Genomic DNA, 18,249 nt, shown 5'->3' on the forward strand with positions numbered 1-18,249 from the left:
GCACAATTCTTTTGTAGGATCTTAGGAAGTGGGGTGCAGAAAACTGGCAGCAGGTGCACTGGACTAGGGAGTCAAAATGTGAACTATCTAGCAAACAAACTGCCTTAGGTTACAGCCCAATGACTGAATAATAATGAATGTCTGCAGGTCACACAGAGGCATGATGAAGTTTTTTTGAAAGTTTGGGGCTGCATTTCATCAAATGGGAGTGAAGAATCTGATTAAGATTAACCCCTTTCTGACATAGGGCGTAATAGTACGCCAATGTCGGAGTACCTCCCTTTGATGTGGGCTCCGGTGGTGACTTTCCCGGCACATGTCAGATGTGTTGAACAGCTGACATGTGCCCAGAATAGCCACAGGTGAAATCGCAATCCACCCGTGGCTATTAACCCGTTAAATGCCGCTGTCAAATGCTGACAGCAGCATTTAAGTAGCGCTTCCAGCCATCGGGCCCCCGTCACGTGATTGCGGGTCACCAGTTCATTGGCATGACAACCAGAGGTCTCCTGGAGACCTCTATGGTTGTCACTGCCAGACTGCTGTGAGCGCCACCCAGTGGTCGGCGCTCATAACAAGTGAGGCGATCTGATCATCGCCTGTATGCAGCAGAGCCGATCGGGTGGTGGCAGCGTCTAGTCTCCGATGGAGATTATTGAAGCATGACAAAAGTAAAAAAAACAAAACAGTTTATATATATATATATATATATATATATATATATATATATATATATATATATATATATATATGTATATATATATATGTGTATATATATATGTACCGTATTTTCCGGCGTATAAGACGACTGGGCGTATAAGACGACCCCCCAACTTTACCAGTTAAAATATAAAATCTTCTTAAAAGTCGGGGGTCTTCTCATACACCCTATGTCGTCTTATAGGGCCGGGGAATATGTGCCTTTTGGGGGGGGGGGGGGGGGGGGGAGTGATCCTGATGCCGAGGGGGCGTCTCACAGGAAAGTGAGTATCCCCCATTACCTTATCGTAGCGGTGCAGCGTGGGGGTCTCAGTGCTGGGAGTGGCGGCGGCGGCGGCTGCTGTGCTCTGGTGCGGCGGTTGCTGTGCTCTGGTGCGGCGGCTCCTCTTCTGTGTGGGGCCTCTGTGCTGTGCGGTGGCGGTGGCGGCGGCATATCTTTATCCAGTTGGGGCTCCTCCGGCATCTCCTTAGCCCTGGAGGCCCCGCCGCAACTCCATCGGTGCAATGCAGCGGCCATTTTCCCGGAGGCAGCTCAATAGGTGCGATGCGGTGGCCTCCGGGAAAATGGCCGCTGCTCAGATTCAGATCTCGTCCCGAAATCTCGGGACACGAGATCTGAATCTGAGCAGCGGCCATTTTCCCGGAGGCCACCACATTGCACCGATGGAGTTGCGGCGGGGCCTCCAGGGCTAAGGAGATGCCGGAGGAGCCCCAACTGGATAAAGATACGCCGCTGCCGCCGCCACCTCACAGCACAGAGGCCCCACACAGAAGAGGAGCCGCCGCACCAGAACACAGCAGCCGCCGCCGCTCCCAGCACTGACACCCCCACGCTGCACCGCTAGGATAAGGTAATGGGGATTACTCACTTTCCTGTGAGACGCCCCCTCGTCATCAGGATCACTCCCCCTCCCCACCCACCATATACACCGGCGTACAAGTCGATTCCCGGCGTATAAGACGACCCCCGACTTTTAAGAAGATTTTCGGGGGTTAAAAAGTCGTCTTATACGCCGGAAAATACGGTATATATATATATATATATATATATATATATATATATATATATATATATGTTCAAATCACCCCCCCTTTTACCTCATTCAAAATAAAACAATAAAAAAAAAATCAAACATACACATATTTGGTATCGCAACGTTCAAAATCACCCGATCAATAAAAAAAAAAGGATTAACCTGATCGCTAAATGGCGTAGCAAGGAAAAACAAGTAAAAACGCAAGAATTAAGTTTTTTTGGTCACCGCGACATTGCATTAAAATGCAATAACGGGCGACCAAAAGAACGTATATGCACCAAAATAGTATTGAGCGAAGGACCTTCGATGACATTGCGGTTGCGTGAACGTGACGTCATCGAAGGTCCTTCACTCAATGCATCCTTAGGATCGAAGGCCGCCGCTTGCACCGCTGAGAGCTGCGGGCCGTCGGAGGGTAAGTATATCCCATATTTTTTATTTTTATTCTTTTTTTTTTTTACATGAATATGGATCCCAGGGCCTGAAGGAGAGTCTCCTCTCCTCCAGATCCTGGGAACCATACAGGACCGCTCCCTGCACACGCCATACCCGACGTATAAGACGACCCCCGACTTTTGAGATAATTTTCAGGAGTTAAAATGTCGTCTTATACGCCGGAAAATACGGTAGTTGATAAAAATTAAACTATTTATACTTTTCAAAGCATTTTTTCTCACACCTGCCAAAATATTTGCACAGTGCTGTACATATCACAAATGTCAATTAAAAAAAAATTATATTGCTTAAAAATTTCCAAACCCCCCCCCCCCCTCTTTTTCCCCAATAAGTATTTATAAAATACTTGGTATCACTGAGTCAATAAAAATCCAACCTATCAAAATAACAACTGGTAAAACAGAAAAAAAATTCTAAATACCAAAATTGTGATTTTTCTTGGTTACCGCAATACAGCAAAAAAATGAAATAAGCCATCAAAACGTAATCCCAAAATGGTATCATTTAAAACGTCAACTCGCCCCACAGAAAAGAAGCCATCACAAAACACATTTTCACCACTTAAAAAAAATCAAAACAAAAAACACACCCTGGATGAGTTTATCTTGTTAACCATACTGGCCTAGAGCTTCTTCATGACATATCATTTCTTACCGAACCATGAATGCCATAAAAACAAAGACACCCCCCCCCCCCCCCCCCAAAAAAAAAAAAAAAAAAAATATATGGAATTTTTTTTGTGCAATCTCACAGCACTTGGAAATTTGATCCTGTTTTCCAGTAAATTGTATGTTGTTTTTTTTGCCGAATAAGTCTGTTGACAGAAAGCTGAAATAAAAAAAAAATAAAAATAGAAAGAAAGAGGGGGAGGAAAAAATAAAAATTGGCTGCTGCAGGAAGAGGTTAAAAAAAATGAGTTTCTGATGAGAGCTTCTAGCAGTGTAGGAAAACCAAAGCTCAAAAGAATAGCCTAAAATGTACCATGTAGGAATTGCACACAAGGTCTATACCTTGTAATTTGCTTATATGATGACACCTTATTGCTCCAGCTGCCGGACTCGTTCCCCCACCATGCTCTTTTGATGCCTCTGGTTTATTGGATTTTGCTTCCATCCTGTGGAGTCTGTTCTGTACAAATTTTCACTTGAATATTTTCTTCTAGAATTTAGATTATCATCAACCTGGAAGGAAATAAAAATCATCATTGATGAAATAGTGAAAGGAAAGGGTATAATAAATTAAAATATTTATGGAAAACACAGCCTGGGCATAGAAGCCCTGCCAGACATAAGGTGGCAGTCAATAATATTTTATATGTTAAAACAAATCACGGAATATGAGGTAATTTCTGCATTCCAGAGGTGATGGTTCATGCATACACTGGCACCAAAAAAGTCCTGTTCATTTTGAGAACTCAAAACAATGCGGATAAAGCAGAAAGCAAATGCATTAGCAAAAAGATATGACAAATCCTTCTAAGCATAAAACAAAAATTGAATACCTACATCAAAACTAGAACGAGTCCAAGATGATTGTCCTGATGTTACAGATCTGCTTGAAGGGTTTCGCTTTGTTAAAATTTCTGCTGTACTTAAACTGCTTTGGCTCCTTTTAGAGATATAGTCTGGTGTAGCGCTTGAACTGTTTATAGTCGAAACTCTATTTCTTGAATATAATTCACTAGTACGTGACCTTGAAGGATTGTCGTCATCAAAACAGGATTTTCGTCTAGTCTTGGGATCCAGGTCATCTTTTTCATTACCAAGTCTGTCCAGTTCCTCTGTAGAACCAAAACCTCCTTTCCTCCAAGAGCTTTTACTTTTCACATATTTACTTTCAAAATTATTTGTTTCTCTTATAGCATGACTTTTCCATGAGACAGTACTTGGGTCCACTTTGCTTACTTCCCGGTGATTCCATGCCATATCCTTATCGGCCACTTTTAAGATCAGGTCATCTTTGATTAAAGAGATTTCAAGTGGAATATTGATGTTGTTTTTTAACAGCGGCTGATCATTTGCAGACAGTCTAATATTACTTGTGGAAGTATGCCTTTCTCTTGTGATCTCATCTGTGTTTGCGCGAGAAGACATGGTTTCAGATGGGTAAATTTTTATACTACTCACTTTGTTAGATGTTCTGCTTACATCAGAGCTTGACCTTGCCGTGTAGTCACTCATAATTTCTTTCACATCTCTTTCAATTATAATAGGCTTAATAACTACAGTTGACTGTAAGGATTCTCGCGGGCTGCACGATCTTGGAGGAGTGTGAGAATTTGTCTCTGCATTATCTAAACTTTCAGAAGATATTTTCCTAGAACGTCCTGTCTCCTTTCGACTGGAATAACTGTGATTTTCAAAAGAGGAATGCCTAGTACTATCGAGATTTAAGACTTTCTCTCTAGAATTTGACTGTCTCTTAGTGTGCAGTCCTGTAAGCCTAGTCCTTTTCTCAGGATCTTTGTGGTCGGACATCTCTAAAAGAATAGGCTTTTCAGGAATTTGTGGTTTTGAGGCTCTTGTTCTTGTTTTATCACGACTATAGGAAGATCTGTGTGTACTTGAGGTCTGACTTATTTGTGGATTGATTTCTTCATGACTTGAAGCTGCTGATTTAGCGTTTTGTTCAATAACACTAGTGACACTATCTTCCCGGTCAAAAATGCTTCCATATCGCGACAGTCTATCCTGAGAGGAGGACTTTGGGTCTATATCTCCTGCATTCATCTGTAATTTTGATTCAAATACAATATCTGTGCTTGTTGGAGCATCATTAAGTACTGGACTGAGGTTATTCAATTCAGAATGCAAAGCTGAGGTTAACAAGCTGTTCTCTTTTGGAATAGTGTCAACTATAGTCTTTGAAATATCACCAGAAGTCCCCTTTTCAATATCTTCATTTTCCAATGAAATCTCCTTGTTTGGAGAAAGTTTAATGGAATAATCTTCACCAAAAAACTTCATAGATCTGTCTGTCTGTTTTGATGTAGAACCTTTCCAGGACTTTTGTGGAGTTTGGTCTTTAACAGCGGGTGGATATCGACTTAAAACTGATGGCTGATCTTTACATTTCTTAGCATCATTATGCACAATGCCAAAATCTTTACTACTTGAAAAATAGGAGAGCACAGACTTTTCCTCTTTTTTAAGATTTCCAGTTATATCAATAAGATTGGACTTTGGAGTTTTTCTACTGCTTGAACTAGAGTTTGAAAATTGTCTCTTAAATTCTGAATTTCTATATCTTTCAGTTTTAAGTGGCTGAGGTGATAAATCTTGTGCACTATATTTTGAAATGGGAGACTCCGTAGATGCAACTTTACTTTTTGTTCTATCACTTTTATATCTACCTCGTGAGAGGTCTTCAGTTTCAAGAATCCCATTTTCAATTTCTTTATACGGACTAGTTTGTCTTTGTAAAGTCTGTAATTCTTCAGTAATAAGTTTATTTTTATTCTGTTCACTTATATAGCTTTCTTGTAGCTCACTGTGTTTCTCTTTTAATTGTTTTAATTCTTGCTCAAGCCCCTCATAGTGTTTTAGCCGATTCTTAAGTTTTTCAATTTCTTGGTTAAGTTCTTTTATTTTGTTGTCTTCTTGGTAGTTGTTTTTCTCATTTTCATTGTTGCTGCTTGTCTGAATTTCTGACTGCTTAATGTAATCAAATCCAACTCTTTGCAATGAATTAGAAGTTAGGTCATCTTCAATCCTGAATTTGTTATGCTCTACATGCTGATCAGGGGACCTCTCCAAAACATTGGACTCATTTCTACTTCGCTCCCCTGTGATATTTCCCTTCATTTCCAATTCTTCTTTAAGTTCCAAAATTATTTTTTCACTCTGCTTCTCTTTTTCTAGCAACATTTTCTTTTCATTAGCAAAACTAAGGGTCAAAGACTTAATTTTCTCCAGCTCACTTGTTAAAAACTGTTCGGTTTTATCCAGTTTACTTTCAGATGATTCCAGTTCTTTAACTCTGGCTTTAAGTATTTCCAGTTCAGACGATAACTTTTTAGACATATTTTTTTCTTCATTCAAACTAAGACTTAGCTGAGTGCAGTCGCTTTTGCTCTTGTTGAAAGCCTCTTCTAGCTTCTCAAGCTCACCCATTCTTTTTTGGAGCTGCTCAATTTCCAGTCTAAGTTCTTGGGCTACATTTTCCGCATTTTCAAGTTTCTCCTTTATTAGTCTACACAAATCCTCTGCTTTCTTTACTTCTTCATCTTTGCCCTCAATCTTGAGAACTCTTTTTCTCAAAGCTTCTGCCTCTACTAACATGCTAGAATTACTGCCTTCTGCCTGTATAATTTTATCCTGAAGGTCAAGGACTTCATCTTCAGCTTTTTGTAGATTTCTTGTTGCTTCTTCCAAGTCATCTAAACGTCGACCAAGACTTTGTAGTTTAAAACGCAAATGACGACTTGAATGCTCCATTTTTTTAACCGCACAAAAAATAAAATTGTGACTATAGTTCTTAAAAGTTCAATTATTTCGTTAAGATTTTACTAGTTTCAGAATTATCCTTTTTCTTCTTGATGAGCACACTTCATAAGACATCCAGAGACCATCTTAACCTACAAAACAAAAGTTTAGGTTACTTTATTTAATTCAAAATCAGATGTATTTATCATAACAGCTTGTTAAAATGTGGTAACCAAGTAGTGTTGAGTTTGCCATTGTGGGAGCTACTCTCTGCAGTTGAGAGAAAAGGGGTACCAAGTTCCTTTACACCACTTCTAAAAGATTATATGAAAAGGGTTTCCCTACTTGGGGACTTATACACGCCTAATCAAACAAGTATGTTCTACAAAATATTCACCAGGCCCAAACCGATATGCTTTAAACTGCAACAAACCTAATTAAAAAGCATAAAAATTCATATGCATATACTGTGTAATTGTATTATGTGTATATATTGTATACGGTGTACACACACACACACACACACACACACACACACACACACACACCTCTGCCTGTGAATGAACATTTTGTCATGTAATCAGAATTCTCAGTTTTCAAGCACACACAGCAGATGACTGCATGACCTGAATCAGCAATTATATGACACCGTAAACCCATCTGTTTAAGCTGGTGCTGAGGATACAAAAAAGCAAAATGGAAAAATATCTCAAGCTTACAATTTTGGAAAAGCATTAATACATTAATATCGGATTGCTTTTTCTGCTAGACCTTTTGCTTTGTGAAATATTTTTTTCTGGATTGTTTAAAAAAAACAGGTCAGTAGTGTATATGAAAGTGCCAAAAATAAAAACATTCAAAAACATACACAGACTTAAAAGGACACCAAATCCAGCAAAAATAACATTTTACCACTTTACAGCAATTACAATACAGTCTATTGCTATTAAAGAGTTGTGAAATCCATATAAGCTCCTACAGAAACAATTTTTCCATTATAGGAAGACTTTCGCCATGATTTTACAGGCAACTGGATCGATTTAAAAGGGCTGCTCTCCGGCTTTATTGTGGAAAACCTCTTCCCCGTGTGATGGTCGGTAAGCTAAAAAATCAAAGTGAGCAAAATTAAAAATCCCTCCACCCCAGGTTTTTTTTTTTTTTAAAGGATTAGAATGGCAAAGTTGCTAATTTTTAACAGCACTTTGCAATTTTAACAATGTTGAGACAATCTCCTTAAAGTGTACTGTATTGGCTTGGTAAAAACAAGACACATTGGAAACAAAGACTAAAAAATTGGGAGAATGCCTTCATATCCACACTCCAATTACCCAAGGCTTGTGCTGCAACAGGATAAAAGCTACAAAATTATCAATAGACTGTATTGGGGCTCAACAATTTAACAGTCGATTTTGCCTTCAGTGTATGAAAGCTCCAGCCCTGTTGGAATAGTATGGCGAGATGTCCAGTCTTCGTAGACTGGAGGGCATGACTGCCGAATTTCATGGCACAAAATAGGTTTGTTCACGTGAGGCACTCCTAGATGATTTTACAGGACTCTTATTTCCAAACACTTTTTGCCTGAGTCCCAAGTACAAAGAGTTGACCAACTGTCCCCTCCTTGTCCTTTTTCACCCTAGTCATTCTCATTTCCATCACTTTTTTTCTATATGGAATTCTTCATGTGGTTCTCTCTGGGTGGTTGTTTTTTTTCCAATAATACCCTCAGTGAAGGAGTATCTAACATTATATTGAATGGGGTGGTTGTAGGGTCAGAGGTAAGTTTTTCTGCTTACTTCCACCTTGTAATGCAACACGTTTTACACTCTTGCTTTTTTTCTACCTGAATGTCTTTCTGTAATCAAATAAAAAAATAAAAATAAAAAGTATAGGTCGGCACTAATAGTAATTACAATCAAATTAATAGAGTGACATATGGAGATAAATATCATTGTTTAAGTCCTGAGTCACTTATAACGTGGCCACATGTGGTGCTCAAGAGGAGAAAAGCAATATCCAAAATAGGAACAAAAAAACTGTGGCACTCAAAGTGGCTAAAGAGAAAAAGATATTCCTTTATTACATACCATGTGGAGGATACAGAAAAAAAAAAAAAAAGAAAAGATCGAATGCTGTTTCACGTTGCCAAGAGTTTCATCCAGGTTGTTATCAGCTCCACCCAACCCCCATTATATCATGTTTTGCCTGGTGGGTGGAGACATAGAAAAACAAATTACATAGTAATACAATTTACAGAAATAAGCTACCCATAGGGGGATCAAATCCCAGTCTCTCACGCCTCGGAAACTCTCCATTGTTCACAACACAAATGTATTACAATTCAAAAGATTTTCATGTATTTTTAATTAAAAAAAATTGCCTCTTCAGAAAGGAAGAGAACTAAAACTCTAGCACTACCTATTGGAAGCAGCGATCCTAAAAGTGAATATCGACTCTTTATCATCAAGCCTTGCAATATGACTTGTGATAAAAGCCTAACAAGAATTTCAGTTTGCAGACACTGTTTCAGGAGGTTTCCCTCATCAGTGCAAAGTATATCTTTTTTGGGAAGGCAAGAGGCTCTGGGCTGGGGTCTAGAGCCCCCGTCTCACTAAGCGAGATCGCTAGCGAGATCGCTGCTGAGTCACAAGTTTTGTGACGCAACAGCGACCTCAGTAGCGATCTCGCTATGTGTGACACGTAGCAGCGACCAGGCCCCTGCTGTGAGATCGCTGGTCGTGTCGGAATGGCCTGGACCTTTTTTTGATAGTTGAGGTCCCGCTGGGTAGCACACATCGCTGTGTTTGACACCTTACCAACGACCTCGTTGACGACTCAGACACTGAATCGTCATAATAGCTCCCATGTGACATCGTTGTACAGGTCGCTACAGGTCGCTGGTGAGATGTCAAACAGTGAGATCGCAGCAGGGATCCTTGGGAAGATCTCACTGTTTGACATCTCACCAGCGACCACATAGCGACGCAGCAACGATCCCTGACAGGTCGTATCGTTGTCGGGATCGCTTTAGCGTCGCTAAGTGAGACGGGGCCTTAAGGGGTAATGTTTGTCCTTGTGGAGAGTGACAAGCCAAGTCTGGCATGTCAGGGTGGGGCAAGGCTTATAAAAGCCCTCATTCCTCTTAGTATCTGTTGATCTATGTGTTTATTGTCATGCTTAATGTCTATTGTCGTACAAGTCCCCTCTAAAAGCGCTGCGGAATATGTTGCCGCTATAGAAATAACATTAATAATAATAATAATAATAATAATAATAATAGTCTCCTCACTCTGAAGACAGCAGTTGAGAATGCTATATAAGGCCTCTTTCACACTTCAGTTGTTTGGCGTCAGTCTAAAACCGCCAGTTTCCTCAAATAACGGATCCGTCATTTTTTTTTGGCGGATCCGTTATTTTCCCATAGATTTGCATTGGCGACGTATTGTGACGGATGGTCGTCCATTCCATCCGTCATGCGACGGATCCGTCGAAATTTGGCGGACGTTGTCTAGACATAGACGGACATTGAAACGTTTTTTGTCAACGCCGAAATGACGGTTCGCGGCGGATCCGTCGCATCCGTCATTCCATAGAATGGCCGCCTATGGGCGACGGATCCGTCGCGACCGTCATTTCGGCGGATCCGTCGCCCCAATCCGCTTTTTCAATTGCGCATGCTCCAAAAAGTAGATACTTTTCCCAGACAACCCCCAAGTAACGGATCCGTCAAAAAAACGGATCCGTTGGAACCGTTTTCTCAACAATTGTGACGGATCCGTCGATCCGTCACTATGTCGGAAGTGACTGACGCCAAACAACTGAAGTGTGAAAGAAGCCTTAACTAAATGCTTGACAGAAAAATTACTGAATGCTGCCTCATCTACGAGCCATAGAAGCAATCAGCCTGCAACATATCATTGCCCTATTGTGGGGACAAAGTAAAAAATTTTATTTACCGTATTTTCCGCTTTGTAAGACGCACTTTATTTCCCCCAAATTTGGGGGGGAAATGGGGGTGCGTCTTACAAAGCAGATATACCGCTTACCGTTACAGGCTGGGATGAGGGGGTGTCCGCTGCCGCACGCTGCTGCTGCCGCCCACCACCGCTGCTGCTGCCCGCCACCGCGGTTGTCCGCTGCTACTCCGGTGCTGCGGGGGCTCTGGCGACATTTTGTGAAAGACCAGAGCCCCCCGGCAGTTCGTCCATGCGTTCCTTCCTGTATGACTGACTCCGGGAAAATGGCCGCCGAAATCTCGGGAGATGAGATTTCAGCGCTGAGATCTCATCTCTCGAGATTCCGGCGGCCATTTTCCCGGAGTCAGTCATACAGGAATACATGGACGAACTGCCAGGGGGCTCTGGCCTTTCAGCCCTGCAGCCCCGAAGCCCCCCTGCAGCACAGGAGCCCCCCCCGCAGACCGCCTCATCCCAGCCTGCAGCACAGGAGCCCCCCTGCAGACTGCCTCATCCCAGCCTGCAGCACAGGAGCCCCCCTGCAGCACAGGAGCCCCCCTGCAGACCCCCTCATCCCAGCCTGCTGCATAGGAGCCCCCCTGCAGACCTCCTCATCCCAGCCTGCAGCAATGATCCACTCCTGCCTCCAGCAACGACCCTGGGACCCTGATCCACCGCAGCCACAACCCCTGGTAAGTAATAAGACGCATGGATTATAAGACTCCCCACCAATTTATTAAAAAAAGTTTTTTCCTATTTTTCTCCTCAAAATTTGGGGTGCGTCTTATAATCCGGAGCGTCTTACAAAGCGAAAAATACGGTACTTTTTTCTAACTTTTTTAAATTGTAAAAAAAAAAAAAAATATATTATCTCTAAATAAATATTTGAATGAAAAAATATAAACAATATAAGGTAAGTACACATATTTGTTATCGCCACGTCCGCAACGACCTGACCTATAAAATGGTCTTACTAAAACATAAAAAAACACTAGCGGGGATCTCACCGAAGTCACCGCAGTTTAGCCTGGCTGTGAACAGAGCCTCAGTGATTGGAGGTAACCTCTATGACGTCACCCCCGGTCACTGACGCTGCGCCGGGGAACAGCACTTACTGTAACGCTTCTTCCCCAGCGCTGATGCGTGTCACACAGATGACATCCGTGTGTTATGAGTATGCATGTGTGCAGAATGTTTTGTGGTCCGTGCTGACATTAAAAAACAGACATGTCAGCGTGTTTTGCCCACAGACACACGGTCTGTGGAAAAACTAACATGTGCAGAGACCCATTCACTTGAATAGGAAAATAGCACTCTGTTCTTCCAGAGTCTCTCCGCATGGCTATGAAGTACTGTACAGCCACATATGGGGTATTGCCACGTTCAGTAGAAATTGTGGGACAAATTTTGGCTCCATTTTTACCCACTTGTATACTTGTAAATGTAAAATCTTTGGCTAAAACCAAATTTTGGTGGAAAAAATGTATTTATTTTACCTTCACTGCCCAATGTTATAAAATTATGTGACAAACCCGTGGTGTCAATATGATCACTGCACCCCTAGATGAATTAATTGTGAGGTGTAGTTTGTAAAATGGAGTCACTTATTGGGGGCACACCTAAGAAAAAAAACGGACCTCCGTTTGTTGTAAAAAAAAAAAAATTCTTATTAGCCCTTAGAAAAATTAAAAATCTGAGGCTAAAACAACATTTTATTGGTAAAAATGTAATTTATTCTTTCTTCACCGCTCAGTGGTATAACATTCTGTGAGGTACATGTGGTGTCAATATGATCACTGCACCCCTAGATTAATTATTTGGGGAGTGTAGTTTGTACAATGTGTTCACATAGAGTGGGTTTCTGTTGTTCTGGCACCTCAGGGGCTCTGCCAATGTGACATGGCACCCTCAAACCACTCCAGCAAAATCTGAACTCCAATATGGCACCTCTTCCCTTCTGAGCTTTGCACTGTGCCTCAAAAGTAGTATTACCCCACACATGGGATATCAGCGTACTCAGGATAAAGTGGACAACAACTTTTGGGGTCCAATTTCTCCTGTCACACTTGGTAAAATAAAAAATTTGGGGCAAAAAGATTATTTTTGTGGAAAAAATATGATTTTTTATTTTCATGGCTCTACGTTATGAACCTCTGTGAAGAACTTGGGGGTTCAAAGTGCTTACCACACATCAGATAAGTTCCTTGGGGGGGGGGGGTCTAGTTTCCAAAATGGTGTCATTTGTGGGGGTTTCCACTATTTAGGCACATCAGGGGCTCTCCAAATTCGACACGGCGTCTGAACTCAATTCTAGCCAATTTTGCATTGAAAAGTCAAACGGCGCTCCTTCCCTTCCGAGCTCTGCTATGCGCCAAAACAGTGGTTTACCCCCACATATGGGGTATCAGCGTACTCAGGACAAATTGCACAACAACTTTGGGGTCCAATTTCTCCTGTTACCCTTGATAAAATTAAAAAAAATAATAATAAATTAACATTAACACTTTTTTTTCACAAAAAATGTTCCTCAAATCCAATTTTTTTAACATTCCAAAAATTCCTGTGAAGCACCTGAAGGGTTATAATAAACCTCTTAAATGTGGTTTTAAGCACCTTGAGGGGTGCAGTTTTTAGAATGGTGTCACTGAGGGGTCTATGTGATGGAAAATACCACAAAGTGACTTAATTTTTTACATCACATTTGGTGCTTGTAAAAATGAGAAATCGCTGGTCAACTTTTAACTCCTATAACTTCCAAACAAAAAAACAAAAACTTGGGTTCCAAAATTGTACTGATGTAAAGTAGACATGTGGGGAATGTTACTTATTAAGTATTTTGTGTGACATCTATGTGATTTAAGGGCATAAAACTTCAAAATTGGAAAATTGCTAAATTTTCAACATTTTTGACAAATTTCTGTTTTTTCCCCACAAATAAACGCAAGTCATATCAAAGAAATGTTACCACTATTATGAAGTACAATATGTCTTGAGAAAATCTCAGAATCACCAGGATCCATTGAAGCGCTCCAAAGTTATTACCTCATAAAGGGGACAGTGGTCAGAATCGTAAAAATTGGCCCCGTCATTAACATGCAAACCAACCTTGGGGTTAAAGGGATATTTTAATAAAGAGATTTTCATTAAAAAACTTACACAAATTGGTTAAATAAAACAGGAAAATCACAAATGTGGTCATTTTAAGTATTAATCACTGATTAGCATCTGCAAATTGGAGGCTCGTGGGTAAACTTAAAACAATTCATGACCTGTAAAACCAATTAGGCAGTCTATATAGTCATTTGTGACTGCGGTTTTTGCTATATTGGTAAAACAATTCGCCCTATGCTCAAATGTTTTAACTAGGCTGTGAGATCTTTGGAAACAGGTGTGGGATCACCGTGCTTAAAATATTGATTCCCTTGAGAAAGCGGGGCTTGTCACCCGCGAAACGCGCGGCAGGGCTCGCACACCTGACCCAGGACTCCCTAACTCTGATTGCCCGGTAAGCATTTCACCCCAAGGGGTTATTTATTACTACAGCACTTTGCGGCGACCTATGGGGTTTTATACTGACATGCTGCCTAGATGCGGCTCTGATCAGCACTGTGCACTTTATGCCATGCTTTGAAACTGATGTGCTCAGCATCTAGTAGCCGGGTATCTATTTCAGGAGTCCTGTGTTTCCTCTCTTGGGGTCTCCCCCTGCTATTTATTACATGTAATTGATCATTTGTTATGGTGTTATAAATTTACCAATAAAACTTTTTTTCATATTTTTATAAAAAACTGGTTTGCTCCCTTTTTCTCCTGAGTTACAATATGTAACAAGTTCATATAGGCAATCCAAGAGCAATGCGATTTGCTGGAACAGCACGGGTCGACCCTCTGCCATCTGGGGGGGGGGGGGGGGGGGGAGATAAGGCCCCGTCTCACTAAGCGATTTACCAACGATCACGACCAGCGATACGACCTGGCCGTGATCGTTGGTAAGTCGCTGTGTGGTCGCTGGGGAGCTGTCACACAGACAGCTCTCTCCAGCGACCAACGATCAGGGGAACGACTTCGGCATCGTTGAAACTGTCTTCAACGATGCCGAAGTCCCCCTGCAGCACCCGGGTAACCAGGGTAAACATCGGGTTACTAAGCGCAGGGCCGCGCTTAGTAACCCGATGTTTACCCTGGTTACCAAAAAAAACAAACAGTACATACTCGCCTTTCGGTGTCCAGGTCCCTTGCCGTCTGCTTCCTGCTCTGACTGAGATCCGGCCGTACAGTGAGAAGTGAGAGCAGCAGTGACGTCACCGCTGCGCTCTCACTGTACGGCGGCACTCAGTGAGAGCAGGAAGCAGACGGCAAGGGACCTGGACACCGAAAGGCGAGTATGTACTGTTTGTTTTTTTTGGTAACCAGGGTAAACATCGGGTTACTAAGCGCGGCCCTGCGCTTAGTAACCCGATGTTTACCCTGGTTACCAGTGAAGACATCGCTGGATCGGTGTCACACACACCGATTCAGCGATGTCAGCGGGGCCTCAACGACCAAAAAAAGGTCCAGGCCATTCCGACACGACCAGCGATCTCGCAGCAGGGGCCTGATCGCTGGTACGTGTCACACATAGCGAGATCGCTATGGAGGTCGCTGTTGCGTCACAAAACTTGTGACTCAGCAGCGATCTCGCTAGCGATCTCGCTATGTGAGACGGGGCCTATAGACACAACTTATAATTAGTCATGCTTCCTTTCACAATAAGATTGGAAGCTTTAGCACCATTAGATTGTTTATATCATTGAACTCCTAGACCCTTTCTAAAAAATACATGTACACATTAAACATGAACTGTAATACATTTGTGCTAGGATAGTGGAAGAATTCCTCGCCTGGCGTGCAGCAGACTGGGGTTCGATCCCCCGACAGGGAGCATATTTATGTAAACTGTGTGATTTGTTTTTTTTTTTTCATTGTTGCGCATTTTACTGATCGGATTAATTCTTTTCATATATTGATAGATCAAGCGTCTCTGAACGTGGCAATACCAAATTTTGTGCAATTATTTTTTAACTGTCATTTTGAATGGGGGAAGGGGGGGGGGGAGATGGATTTAAACTTTTTTTATTATATATATTTAAAATGTATAAATTTTCTCACTTATTACTAGCTTCAATAGTCTCCATGGGAGACTAGAAGCTGCAATCTTCTGATCGCTTCTGTAACACACAGCAGGACTTCGGCCCAGCTCTATGTAGCAGAAATACTCATCCGCTATGAGCATCTGCCACTGGGTGGCGCTCATGGCTATCCAACGACAACTACAGGAGTCTCACGCAGACCCTGGATTGTCATGCCAACCCATTGGTAACCCTCTGTCATGTGACACGGGCGCGGATTGGAGGGGCTTCCGGTGAGATCATGTTAAATGTCAGATTGACAGCAGCATTTAACTTGTTAACAGCTGTGGGTGGCTCCCACCTGCGGCTGTTAGAGGCACATCTCAGCTAATTAAGTCAACTGACATGTGCTGGAAAAGTTGTGGGCTCATTGCTGGAGACCGCAGCAAACAGGGGGCGGTGACCTTGGACGTACCTATACATCCAAGGTCGTACAGGAGGTTAATATTTGGTTACACACCCTTTGGAATAAATAACTGCAACCAATCACTTCCTATAACCAAGAAGCTTCTTACATCTCTCAACTGGAATTTTGGACCACTCTTTTTCAAACTGCCCCAGGTCTCTTGTACTTGAAGGGTGCCTTCTCTCAACCGCAATTATAAGATCTCGATCTCTCCATAGGTGTTAAATGGGATTTAGATCCGGACTCCTTGCTGGCCACTTCAGAACTCTCCAGTCCTTGGTTTCCATTCATTTCTGGGTGCTTCTTGAAGTATGTTTGGGTACACTGTACTGCTGGAAAACCTATGACCTAGGAAGCAAACCCAGCTTTCTGACACTGGGCACTACATTATGACCCAAAATCCTTTTGTAACCTTCAGATTTCATGATGCCTTGCACATAGTTAAGGCATCCAGTGCCAGAGGCGGCAAAACAACCCCCAATTATTTTAGTACCTGTAGTCAAACATGGTGGAGGTTCAATGTTCTTTTCTTTGTAGGCCTCATTCCATTTTGGGCAAACAGTGGAATGATGTGCTTTACAAAACAGATCCATCTTGTCCTCCTCTGTCCACACAATGCTTTACCAAAAGGATTTTTGCTTATTGATGTACAATTTGGCAAACTGCAGTCTAGCTTTTTTCCCCTCAGTGTCAGTAGTGAGGTTCTCTTGGGTCTCCTGTCATAGCGTTCCATTTAATTCAAATGTAGATGGATAGTTTGTGCTGACACTGATGCACCCTGAGCCTGCAGGACAGCTTGAATTTGTTTAAAACTTGATTGGAGCTGCTTATCCACCATCCAGACGGTCCTGCGTTGCAACCTTTCATCAATTTTTCTCTGCCGTTCATGTCCAGGTAGATTAGCTACAGTGCCATGGGTTGTAAACTTCTTGATTATTTGACACATATTGGACAAAGGAACATCAAGATCTCTGCTAAAGTTTTAGGTAGGTGTAAAAGATAAGCAAGCTGTAAAGTAGGAATGCTTTAAAAAATAGCAGTTTATTTTTAAGAATTAGCAAGATGCAAAGTGAACAAAAAGCTAAATCAAATCAATAATTTGGTCTGATCAGTCTTTTCCTTCAAATCTGCATTAATTCTTCTAGGTAGACTTGCAAACTTTTTAAGGGAACTCATCAGGTAGGTTGTTCCAAACATCCAAGGGAATAAACCACAGATCTTTTTTGAGGATGTAGCCTTGTGCAAATTCTTCTGTCTCTTCATATACCACAGCCTCAATGATGATGAGTTTCGGGCTCTGTAGGAGCAGTATCATCAGTTTCAGGACTCCCTGTCCTCGTTAATACTGATAATAGTACTTAATTACATTGGTTATGTCTGGGGTCATTTCACTGCTGCAAAATAAACTTGAAACCAATAAGATGTCTCACTGATATTATTGCATTATGGATGTCTACATTTTTCAGAATTGGTGACACTTAGTCTTGACCAAATCCAAAACCATTTGCCAAAACCCAGACTCGAAAATTTGCAAGAAAGCTCTATGTTTCACTATTCCCTGCTGACACTTATTATTGTGCAGCCCTACAGCAAACTTACTGCATTTTGTTACAGTCAAATATTTAAAATTTTGACTCACTAGTCCAGAACATGTGCCACCATATTTTTGCACTCTAGTTCCTATGTTTTTGTACATAGTTGAGTCATTTGGCCCTGTTCCCAAGTCGAAAAGTATTGTTTTTGGTTGCAATTCTGCCATGGAGATCACTTCTGACCTGACCAGGGGTGTACATAGGAATATTGAGAGCATATAGAAGAAGTCCTAATTGGGCCTGTCCCCTAAAACAAATAATATTCAACGAGTCACAGAAGATCATCTCAACAGTGCAGCCCTTACAATGCAGTTTTGCTCCTACTTTAAGAGGGCCATAAAATGGGTATGGTACGAACAAAAGTGCACCCCAAAAACAGCATGATACCCCCTCACTACCCTCTGCATGAATAGTATGATGAGCCCACAATGTACTCATTAAGACAAAAAAAAACAAACAAACCCTCACCTGTTCCCGTTCCCCTGCTGCTCCA

The 18,249-nt window shown here is 41.7% G+C and overlaps 1 protein-coding gene across 2 annotated transcripts in view; it reads right to left on the bottom strand.

The window, feature by feature from the left end:
• LUZP1 (leucine zipper protein 1) overlaps positions 1-18,249 on the bottom strand; it is a 133,494-nt gene that overhangs the window by 11,653 nt on the left and 103,592 nt on the right. For both annotated transcript variants that reach the window (XM_077296096.1, XM_077296097.1), the window contains 2 exons: positions 3,719-6,789; positions 3,224-3,394 (listed from right to left, as the gene is read on the bottom strand). In XM_077296096.1, coding sequence (XP_077152211.1) covers positions 3,251-3,394; positions 3,719-6,649 — 3,075 coding nt within the window. In that variant the 5' untranslated portion in view covers positions 6,650-6,789 and the 3' untranslated portion in view covers positions 3,224-3,250. The remainder of the gene's footprint in view (positions 1-3,223; positions 3,395-3,718; positions 6,790-18,249) is intronic.

This window comes from Ranitomeya variabilis, chromosome 3 (genome assembly GCF_051348905.1).
Source record: "Ranitomeya variabilis isolate aRanVar5 chromosome 3, aRanVar5.hap1, whole genome shotgun sequence".
Taxonomy (NCBI): Eukaryota; Metazoa; Chordata; class Amphibia; order Anura; family Dendrobatidae; genus Ranitomeya; species Ranitomeya variabilis.